At 40.3% G+C, this 11,775-nt stretch overlaps 1 protein-coding gene across 11 annotated transcripts in view; it reads right to left on the bottom strand.

Annotated features, from left to right (window-relative positions):
• Positions 1 to 11,775, bottom strand: part of TNRC6B (trinucleotide repeat containing adaptor 6B) — a 140,169-nt gene that overhangs the window by 14,490 nt on the left and 113,904 nt on the right. For 9 of the 11 annotated variants that reach the window (XM_052669452.1, XM_052669454.1, XM_052669453.1 and 6 more), the window contains 9 exons: positions 11,441 to 11,536; positions 11,133 to 11,307; positions 10,714 to 10,848; positions 10,339 to 10,515; positions 5,722 to 5,868; positions 5,397 to 5,492; positions 2,648 to 2,968; positions 2,181 to 2,254; positions 227 to 366 (listed from right to left, as the gene is read on the bottom strand). In XM_052669452.1, coding sequence (XP_052525412.1) covers positions 227 to 366; positions 2,181 to 2,254; positions 2,648 to 2,968; positions 5,397 to 5,492; positions 5,722 to 5,868; positions 10,339 to 10,515; positions 10,714 to 10,848; positions 11,133 to 11,307; positions 11,441 to 11,536 — 1,361 coding nt within the window. The remainder of the gene's footprint in view (positions 1 to 226; positions 367 to 2,180; positions 2,255 to 2,647; positions 2,969 to 5,396; positions 5,493 to 5,721; positions 5,869 to 10,338; positions 10,516 to 10,713; positions 10,849 to 11,132; positions 11,308 to 11,440; positions 11,537 to 11,775) is intronic. The other 2 variants (XM_052669462.1, XM_052669461.1) reach the window with 1 other exon arrangement.

Raw genomic sequence — 11,775 nt, 5'->3', positions numbered from 1 at the left:
ATTCCACCCTGCTATGTGCACCTCCGTGGTTCTGCATTTACCAGTCTGTGGCAGTACTTAAAACAAGATAAATGGAAGGCACCCTTGTTTCTCATCTTCTCCTACCGGTGAATGAAAGAAGCCCTTCAAAAATGCCCGAAACAAGCTTTTAAAGCACAATACTGGAGACACATTTTGTGTTTATGACTAGTCTAGCAGCAAACGAAGGACACTGGGATTTGCTTACATGTGCAGTGCAGTCTGGGCCTTGGCCGCCTCCTGTTTGGTGTTGTATCGGATGAGAGCGGTGCCCTGGGTCAGGTTCAGATGGAATGTCAGCAGTGGGCCATGCTGCATGCAGATCGTCCTCAAGGTTGAGCCATCGATCTGCAGAAGAACAGCCAAAATAGAAGAGACGTTGGCAACTACTTCACTACATAATTTTCTGTCTTATAGCCGCAGTCACTAGAAGATAATCTGCTCTCACAGAGCAAAACAGGTGGAAGCAATAGAAAGAAAGCAGAGGTAACAGGATTTAATTTTTAAAAAGCATCTTAGTATGCCTCAAGTTCTCGCAATTACAGTGATTACACTTCATGCAACAAGCTGGCTTATCTTTTCAGCTCATTTGTAGCTTGACTCATTTTCCCCTCCTTGCTTTCTCATTCTATCACTATCCTTACATCTGCAGGTTTTCCAGTGATTGTAGACAGGCTGTACTTCTCAGCATCTTCAGCCATTAGGACTGTGCCAGAAGAACTAGAATTTGTTAGTTTCCAGCACTGTGATGCCAGCAGCATTTAGATCAACCAGTATGTAAACAGTCTTTACAGAACTGGAATTCTCACCTCTACAATAAGGGGCCTTTTAATTTTTATTTTATTTTTTGTCTTTGTGTTTATGAAACAGTAAGTCATAGAAACAGTTTGCAGAACCCACCAACGTTCATTCCTCCTGACTGATGTTTTCACAGCAGTTGTTGCCTACATTCCTTCTTGCAGCATAACAGCTTCTTACCTCCAGGAATTGCTGTTCTCCAAAGTGTTCTGTACAGACAGATTCAGTTCCCTGTATGCCACAAGACAATGCACACACAAACGGGATCCGTATGTGCAAATACTTAAAGGAAGTGTGACTTCCTTCTTTCTCCTTTTTTCCCCTATTATACAATACAATTTCAAATGAAGGAAAAAAAAGTTTTATGTGGGTACAAATACGGGCCCAGTTAAAAAAAGAAACTGGAGATACTGCCTCTGAAGTCATGCTAATCTTTTACTTCCTCCTCTTCAATGTATCTGATCCATAATAAAAAGAGGATTTGCTAGAGAAGGTACAACTATAATCTGCTTTTCTATTGATTTGAATACCTTCAAAATACATTTCTACTCCATTAATATTGCTTTAGGAATCATTTAATCTAACTCGCATAAGGGCAGGGACTTAGAATTGTGCCTCTTCACAGTTTCCATTCCTACCATTTCATTCGCATAAAGGAAAACAATCCTTTCTATGAAGGAAGTTGTAGCTTGCTATTTGGGATGGTCCAAAAGAGACCTCAGTCTTTCATACTGATGCCTTCTTAAGCTCTACCAGAATTACCGTGCAGAACAGGGAACTAGGGTCTAAACCTTAGGGTACTGCTGATAATCACACAGGTTTTTCCTAAGCATTCAATACAAACTAAATGAGATCGACAAAACCACGATCCCCATAGAATTCATTTTGAAAGGAAGAGTGCTGAGAACACTTTTGTAGGGATAACCTATTTAGACTGTTTTTGGCAGGAGAGCTGGAAACACTGTGGTTTCAGAATGGAAGCACCAAAGTGAAAGCTAGCAGTTATACCGGCGTTCTTATATCCCAAAGAAACAGACTCTGCTGTCAACCATTCTACATTATGGTCATGCAACTTTTCTTCACTTCTAGGAAAAACAAACCTTTCTGTTCCATTACTTTCTTTGAATGCTAGGTAAGAAAAAGCTAAGTTAGTCATCCAGAAAACACTGAACATCTTGAAGTTAAATGAAAAGATGACTACAGGAAAACCAATTAGACTACAGCCCTGGTTAGTAGAAAAGCATCTCATGCACGCTGACAAACTTGATTCTGCTAGATTTTAATCACGAAGAGCCAAGTGAAGAGCCCACCAACAGCTATCTCAGCAAAGCAAACAAGCTCCCAGAGACAGTAACAGAAAATACCTGTGGAGTGAGATTGTGAAGAACCAGCCAGTAACTAGGACGAACTGAGCTACCACCATCACTCCAAGTAGATGCTGCAAACAGGAGAGAAAGGAATCAAGAAAAACCTTTGAAAAACCTTTTTCTTTACAGTCAGGTCTTTCGGTCTCAGACAAATTCAGCATTATTAGCCTAATAACATATGAGAGCTGAATATTTACTCCTGCCAAGAAAAAGCACATCTTTCTTCACATTTCACATCAGGATCCACTTTTTACCAGTTTACTTTCTAGCAGTCTCCCCTCATCAAATCTCTTTAAGTTCTGAAAGGCCCTATACAACAGAAATTCCTCTGTTGCAACTCTTAGCCCTCTCCACTAATCTCCTGCAGCAGGACCTAGGATTTTCCCCAGCCCCCCTTTCCCCCCATCCCAATCACTGACAGTTCATTTCCATTCCAACAACTTAAGGAACTTTTTTCCTTTTACCAGGCAACTGCAACTTTCTCTCCTCCAAACCATTAGTGCTGTAAAACACACACTCCTCAGGTCTGATCAATGGCGTTATCAGATGATTCTTCTCACCAGAGGCAAGCCTTGAGTCCTGTGCCCCCCAGCCCCTGACCGATCGGGGTGCTGTGCTGTTCCATGGAGATGATGGTTTGGGGTTGGTCAGGCCAGGAGGCGGGCGAGGCAGCCCTGTAGTGTTCCTTGAGGAAATATGGTTTTTCCACATCTTGTTGGAGAGATGAGTGGGATTGTGTCCTATGGGATCTGGGGACCATGTTGATTTGTAATCACTGAATTTTGCTGGAAGATTGAATAAACAATATGTATTAGAGAAACCTAATAAGATTCAACTAGCTTTCAACTACAGCATTACTGCAATTCTTTGCAATTTCAATCACAGACAAGCACATAGCACAAAACAAAAAATAATCTGCCATAGCAAAAAACCCCATGACATGTAGTTAATCTTGGCTTATTTTACACACGCTGACCCTTGCCCCCCCAGAAGAAAAAGATTATTGTCTGCGTTAATATAACTTACCACAGTATATTTAATCATTAACAACAGAAACATGAAACACCCACATTACACTACTACATTTCACTTGAGAAATCTGAGGATTTCCTGCACATTTGGGTGCTACTGATTTTAATATGTAAAACTGAACTTTCTCAAGGCCCCAGACTTGCAGAGAACCAAAATGACCATTTACTGCTCTTAGTCTACTAAGCTAATGCTACCTGCTAAAGATGTCACTCAATAAGATTACTGCTTTCTCACACAACAGAAATGTCATTACAGAGTGTGCACAATGACGACGCACAACGAAGGATGTTTAGCTATATCTCAACTGGACTTTAAAACCATCTTGACAGCATGCACTGAATTTATACTTGAAAATATTGCCAAGTACCTATTAGGAGAAGAATAATAGTGGGCATCCCTCACTCATTTAAAACAAAACAAACAAACAAACAAAAAAAAACCAAGTTAAAAGCTCCCCAAAACATCAGTGAATTATGGATATTTAAAAGCTCATCCCTACTGATTGTCCTTAGTAGAGCGTAACCTCTCCTATACCTCTTACATCAAGCGATATTTATCACTCAGTAAGAAGAAATAAATCTAAGTTGAAATTGCTTGAGTAATTTTCTTTTTCCTTGCTCTGTAAACAGAATCAGCAAACAGACAGAATATCTTAGGGGAAAAGGCTCTTGAGCCATATATTATCTTAATAGGAATTCATTTATATGTTTGCAAATTCATGTATTAATCTTCTTTTACTAACAAAAGGTAGTAAATCGTTCATTTGAAATAAGAGATTAAAATCTATGCCTACATGTCACAAAATAATACACTTGGGACTGACAACATTAAAACTTAGAGCAATAAGTAAAGGCACACTTTGCTTCACATTTGGATCAATGTATTTCAATGACAGTAACTGTCAACATACTGAGATTTCAAGCACTAACCCATAAAGGTACATAAAAGTCCTTAAAAACCAAGTTTGTTTTATAGATTTGTGAATTCTAAATCCTTAATTCAGATGATCTATTTTCCAGCTGTAGAACACCGGTGTGCAGTTTAACAAGACGTGGAAAAGAGAGGATTTATGGCAGGCACTGGGTGCACTGTCTTCAATTTAGCTATGACTTCAGTTTTTGGTTTGTTTTTTTTTTAACCTTTCTCTCTTCTTATGTGCTAGACAAAAGCAAGCAGATATGAGAAAGCTGATACATGTCATTCCTCCACTCAGGCTAAGAAGGAGAAACTGTTTCTGTAATTGGAATCCTGCATATATGTATACTGCTTCAAACCAACGTGATGCCACAAACTGGAAGCAGGAATACCCTTTCTTGAGAGGTAAGCAGCATTTTCAGTGTTTTGCAAGGATGGCGAGTTATCATATGAACACTGCTTTTATCCCAGAAGCCTGAAAAACAGTGTGGGACAGATGCAGCTCTCAGCTAAGCTCACCGCTTCTGCTATCCACACACAATTCTTCAGTGTTGAATAGCTGCCAAAGACAATAACGTCTCAAAAGAAAACTCCAGCATTTATAAGCAGCTCAAAATATGAATTATTTGTCTGAAACAATTATTTCCAGCTTCCTACTCAGAAGCGCGTGCTGAGGCCTTTCTTCACAAGACAGCTTTGGAGACTCTACTTACTGATGCAGACACTACTGTCTGCAGGCCAGCACTGAAAGATCCTTGCCTAAGCCTTTCAGTCCTTTGACTAAAAATTGGTTTCTCAGGGGAAATATGAGCACTACAGAAAGCAAGAAAAAAGTGTTCCCTTCACAGAACTTCAACACACCAAATTTAAGATGAATAAAATCACCTGCTTTATTACTCCCTATATTCCTTACCTCATGCACACATTACAATGGCTCCCCTAAGCTTTTACATATAAATGGATCACATTTGTATTGTTTTTTTTCTCTTATATCTACTGCCTACTGCTATCTTGTTTTTTAACTTGCATAATTATGAATGTTTTAGTGGGAGAAGGGTAGGTGAAGGGATTTTAATCTAGTTTCTAAAGCAACTACAACAGGTTATTTTATTATCACAAGGAAAATGATCTCATCAGCCTCTCACATCATTATTTCCAAATTTCATAAGGAAACTCTGAAAAGGGTATTTCAAGGTGGAACATGGAATAGGAAATAGTGAATAATTGGAAAATGCTCTGTCCAGGTAAATTTTGGAGCCTGCATACCTGAAGTGCTATGAACGTTGGTGAAGGAATTGTCAGAGGCACTGTAGGGCCAGGCACCAGGTGAAGGCAGCGAGGTGTTGAGGGAAGAATTAGACCCTATCAAAGGCAGAAAGAGAAAGAATGTGAAGAGTAGGCCAGTTGCAGAGTTAAATCTCAAGAAAGCCATGATTCATAACAATGTCAGCCTTGTACATGATACACAACTGTGGTACACAAGCACACAGGCTTCCTTCTCAGTCAAATGCAGACTTATCCTGTTACGACAGGAATATCAGACTATTCTCAAATATCAGACATAAATAATCAGATGCTGTTCACGTTTTACCTGTGGTGTTGTCCCGCAGAAGTTGGTGGTCAGTATCTACAATGGGAGATGTGGCTGTCCCCCCCAGCACACTTCCAGGGGTCACGTAGGGGTCAGATTCAGGGTCAATGTTTTGTATACCTTTCCATGGCACTCCTGGTTGGAACTCTGGGACAGGAGGAAAGAAGGAGTTAGATGCAATGAATAGTCTAGTAAATGCAATGCACTGTCTAGTAAAGACAATGGAATGTCTTTACTAGAGGTAACTGTGGAGGATATTTTAGGAGGACAATCTTCCACACTGTTCCTAAAAAAAAAATAAAAATTCAGATTTCTCTTAGTTAAAATTTAGTGTGTATTTCCTCCCTCAGGGCTATTTCTAGTGTGTGAATACAAGCCAATACTGCAAAAGTGCTGCAAGTGCACACAGAGCTCCTTTGACATTTTGTTCAGCTAAATTCAGATGAGGCTTCAGTAATTTTAACCTTCCTTAATACATTATATATCTGCTCAGATACTTTCTGTGCTTACAGTGTGAGCTTGTAGATGCAACCTTAGATGCTTTGCACTTTAGGTACACACACAGTTTATGCACCACCCAGTGGTACTGAAGTAATGCTAATGCGAGGTACCTTTCGATAAAAATGATATGTGCATAAGTTAACATTCTTCATACTTTGTACTGAAGACTGAACAAATATGCTTTAGCCTCTCAATTACACCTCCATGAATGTCAGATCTTTAAGACATTATGCAGAGTTATAGAGAGAATGTGAACAAAAAAATTCCATCAACTTTAAGAAAGATTAGTAACTTGGTTTCTGCTTTGAAGTAGACAGATATTCAATTAATAAAGTTCTGTGGGCAATTCTGGAAGCCATGGTAAGAAATGAATAATGCCAAATACAAAAACAGAAGCTTCATGAGTACCATGTAACAATTTGGAGACGTGTGAAGGAAGTGCCAGGTAACAGATTAATCACTTGCAGATACAAATGCAGAATATGGAATGATACCTTCATTCCTAACCTGAAGTTTTGAAATAACTGATAACAGAGGATCTGGGTGAAATGCAACAATATATACGGGAACCTGCCATGGAAAGTCTCATTTCAGATAATGCTAAAACAATGCAGCGTAGTCAAGACTACAACTTTGACAGACAAACAGAGAAGAAGATGTGATAGTGATGGTTCGAACAGTTGGAGTAACAGCATTAGGGCAGTATTAGATTATGATATTGCACTGTCAGGAGAATCTCAAGAGAAGACATAAGAAGTATCCTGATGGGTCAGAACTGTGACCCATCTATCCCAGTATTCTGCCTCTGTTGGTAGCAGTTAGGGACAAGAACATAAACCTGGCCACTATCAGCAAGCTACAGACATCACACTGTCTTAGCATTTCTATTAAGGATGCCAAAATGCCTACTCTCAGCTCACACTTGCTTGTGAACCCATTTTCCACCAGTTTTTCAACTAGCTAGAAATATCTATCTGTAGAAGCTCCAAAAGCAACACAGCAGTCCCCCGAAGGGAAGGATCACCTTATGCTTAAAGACCACTGAATGCAGATTCTCAGGTCTAGTCAAAAAGATTTTCTCTGTTCCAAGACAAAGAATCTATAAACAAAGGTTAGGATACAAAATGTCCCTCTACTCTGCTCTTGTAAGGCCCCACCTGGAATACTGCGTCCAACTGTGGAGCCCGCAGTACAAAAAAGACAGGGAGCTGTTGGAGAGGGTCCAGAGGAGAGCCACAAGGATGATCAGGGGGCTGGAGCACCTCCCTTATGAGGACAGGCTGAGGGAGCTGGGCTTGTTCAGCCTGGAGAAAAGAAGGCTGCGGGGTGACCTCATGGCAGCCTTTCAGTACCTAAAGGCAGCCTATGGAGGGGAGGGGAATCAACAGTATTTTGTACAGTATTACAAGTATACACAGTATTTTGTGATAGGCTGCTAGAAGAGTTTTCTGTGAACTTCAGCATACTGACAAATTTCCAAACTATCCTTCCGGAATGACAGTTATCTCATGGGCATCCATGAACAGTCCCCATAGCAAAACTCTCATATTTCTATATTGTAAAGAAAACATGAAGTACATTTCTCTGGATTGTATCTGAAACCATCTCCTGAACAGTTCAAGTATAGGATTATTAGAAAAACATCATCAAAACAAATATGCCTGGAGCACACAACTGTACAATTCCTCTATGAGGAAATTATAAAATAGTGTTATCTAGGTATGCAAGCTTGTGTGATGTAATCTAAAGACATTACTCTGATCAGCGCAGCAAAACTTGCTCTCATCTCCACCTGAGAGACCAGTTTGATCGGGCATGATTTCATTCATCTTAGTGCTGAACAAATACTGCTGTCCTGAACGGCAGAATTTTTGCAGTAGATGGCATTCAGTAAGAAAATATGAAAGCTGAGATCAGGGTAAAAGCTGAATGATCACTGCGTATTCACTCAAAGGAAACTCACATGCATTTCAAGAGGTTCCCTCCTGTAAACTCGTTTTTATTAACAACTTGTTTCTCAACACTGTGAAGAAAATTTCCATACCAGGATCTGACAGTGAGCCTCATCTGCAAGCCTAGACAGAAAAAGGACTCACGAGGTTACAATAACCTCGGAGCTTTATCCTTAATCAGGGCTGTTGATAAGGTAGATCATGATTATAGGTACTTTTTTCCTCTCAAGGAGGCCAAAAAAGCTAACAAAGCCATGAAACAGCTTAAATGGATGATGGTTATGGGACAGTAACATTTGTCCCAGTAGTCTATGGACCTCATGACAGTGGTAACAACAAAGTGACTAGTACCTAAAAGCCACATGACAAAGCCCTCAATATCTCCTACCTGAAGTCTACAATCACAGTCAAGAGCTACTAATTTACACAGGAGATGAGGGATGGTACTCATGATCCCAGTGACAGTTTACGTTCAGGATTCATGAACACCAGCTATCCTCTCTCAGTGTGAGGCAGTAAATAATAGCAAAAAGTTTACATATCACTGACAGCAGGACTGCAAGCATCACTAAGGAAGCTCAAAGTCACAGAACAGGGACAAAGAACAGCTATTCAGTGCCTTGCTTCTGTAACAGAATTCTGGTTCTAATAATCTTGTCAGAGCCAACAGTCGCTTCAAAACCCTGGAACACAGCAGAGTGGATACTCACATCCCTCTTCCAGTATCTCAAGCAGTGCTGTGTTTCTCAGGTGGTTTATATGGGAACCTTCTCAACCTGTGGGTTTTTTTTAAGTAACCAATGAGCCTAGGAGACAGGTCCTGAAAAGAATTAAGCCTTGGGGATTCCTGACATTATGAACATTAACTCCAGTTCAAGAAACCCCCTATGAGCAGCCAGGCTGACAGCAATGTAATGTAAATATACTGCTACAGAAAGCAGTCAGTGGTCTGAAAAGTTGTACATGTGCAGACACTGTTGAGGTAGCTAATTCTTTAACTGCATCACCTCATCAAAAAACATTTTCTTACCAGTTAGACACTGAAAGTTTCTCACATTAAAAGCTCTACCTACTTTTTGTAATCTTCTAGCTGTTTTGTATCAGTAGCACAGATTTCTAGGCTTTTTAATGCAAGGCCTGTACTACTGTTCACCACAAGATGTACCTGTACCTTTACTTCTTTGTGCTCGAGTGGGTACACAGCAAAGGATTAGCAGCAAGGAATGTTTACTTGGAATTTAAGACTTCTCCAGGCATAGAAAAAAATCAGTGCATCCTGCTACTTGCTGAACAATACTGGTGATTGATCCATATAACAACAGGGGCACCACTTTGGGTTTAACAACTCTTTTATGTAGATAATAATGTGTTTAAATACACACACACTTTTCTTAGATATTCTTGAGTTTTCTAGTGGGCAAAAAATTCTGCCAATGAAACTCTACAAGACTTAAAGAATATGCCAGTGCCTGTAAATCAACGAAACTTCTGCTCAATCCAAAAGACTGCTGAAAAGTACTGAAATACACTATCACCCTTCTATCCTTTACACAGCATAAACAAACACAACAAAAAATGAATCACAGTAAATAGCACAGCATATACATTTTACACCAATACTGCTGGCAAAAGAAGCCCTGCGCTCCACTGCAGATCATATTTATAAATAACTTCTGAAAGGGAAAGTTTGTGTACTGTCGAATAAAAAAAGCCAGGAGAGGAAAATCCTTTTCCCATTACCACAAGAAAGCAGTTTTTGTATCTTCTGCGTTCTGATTCCATACTACTATTAGAATTCTTAAATCCTGTGTCAGTGTAATAAAACACAAGTAAGGAATGAATATAAAAGGAAGGAGCTGGTATTATGCATTTTATGGACAAACGTTAGATGAAAATTTCCTTAAGTCACGGAACTGCGAGGGTTCAACTCATGGAAACAAAATACTAATCAGGCAACTCATCAGTTAGCTCATATTTATCAGTTAATCCATATTCAGCTCAGACATCTTTTTAACTGGAAATTCAACATTTATGTTTTAATACGCAGGACATTTTAAAAAAATGTGATAAGCCAACCAAGTACTTTCCTTACAGTGGTTACTGAGGAAAGATCCCAGCACATTTACTATAAAGGTGGGACGTAATCCCTGCCCTCATGTAATACCTGGAGGCCAGCTGGCGTTGCTGGATTTGCTTCCGATCTTGCTCGTCGGCGGAGATTTGGCAGGTAACCAACTATCACCAGCAGGGCCTGCATGGCCACCCAGCGGGTCGCCCTGAATTATGTCAAACTGGTTGTAGGGCGATCCTCCGCGAGCCTTTCCAGGGGGCACTATTGCACCTGAAGCATTAAAAAGACACGTTTACACACTGGAAAGGTAGGAGTCTTTATGAGAATATGGAATGCTAAAACCAGAAATAGTTAAGATGCACAGTAATGAGGTCAGATGTGAACTAGCTGGAAGCAGTTACACCTGAGCTATTTCACCTCTGGTGAGATGATACCGTAAGAGCACTCCCAATACAGCCAATCTCTCACCATTTTTGTGCATATTGGCATCTTGTGAAGCCACAGAGGGCAGCCCTTCCATCATAGTCCACTGTTTAAAGCGGGATTCTGTTCCAGCTTCTTTCCCTCCCACCATGCCATAATCCATGCTGCTTGAGCCAAAGCCTGTGAAACAAAACCAACAAGCCATTATCATTTGCTGCTTTTTTGTTTAAAAGTCCTCAAATGTGGAGGCCCTGCAATATAAATAAGGTAGAATTCAAGCATTAACAAATGGAATGTTTGAAAAGTAACATTACAATGAGCCTGTTAAGTCGGCATGCCACTTATGGTACACTGTGACATGCTGTCTGTAGTAAAAATTATGCAGTTTTACCAAGAGCTCACATTTCTTGTAACCTTTGCTCTAGTGATTACATATAAATTACTCATTCCATGGGAGCACTTACCTGAACCGTATCCAGGTATTTGTCCTTTGCTCTGTAAATCTGAAAGACCTACATTCAAAGGATTGGGTACCATGCTGTCTATATGTGGCTTAGGCCCAACAGGGTGGGATGGTGAATGCTTCATGCCAGGCTGCCTCTGCTGCTGCTGCTGGAGGGCACTCACCATACGAGCAATCTGCAAAAACATACAAAAACAGGGATGGTACTGAAGAAACAATCTGAAAAAGATTCAAAGGCCTGTGATCTCTGACACGTACAGTGTTAGTACACTTCATGCTTTCACATGACTGACAGAAACAGTGCCCCACCTGTTGCTCCTGCTGCTGTCGCACAGCTTGAGATAACTTCCTCTGGCTCTGTAACAGCTGCTGCTGCTGCTGCTGCTGAAGGAGGAGCTGACACGCCTGCAAGACAAGTGGGGGGTGGGAAGGGTGAAAATTCAAAGCACTTGAAGGGAAATCTAACTGCCAGGAGCTGACCACCAGCCAACGCTTAACTCAGAACTCAGGCAGAGGCAAATCATTCCTCATCCCTCACAATGAAATAAAATTAACAACAAAAGCTTTACAAAAATATTATCTCTTTTAACTGTTTCTAACTTTATATCATGCAAGAGCATGGGCAGTACTCCCTTTATTGCTGC

This window comes from Tympanuchus pallidicinctus, unplaced genomic scaffold, assembly GCF_026119805.1.
Source record: "Tympanuchus pallidicinctus isolate F22 unplaced genomic scaffold, pur_lepc_1.0 scaffold8, whole genome shotgun sequence".
Taxonomy (NCBI): domain Eukaryota; kingdom Metazoa; phylum Chordata; class Aves; order Galliformes; family Phasianidae; genus Tympanuchus; species Tympanuchus pallidicinctus.
The sequence above is the reverse complement of the archived record's forward strand: the minus strand, read 5'-3'. Positions and strand labels throughout refer to the sequence as shown.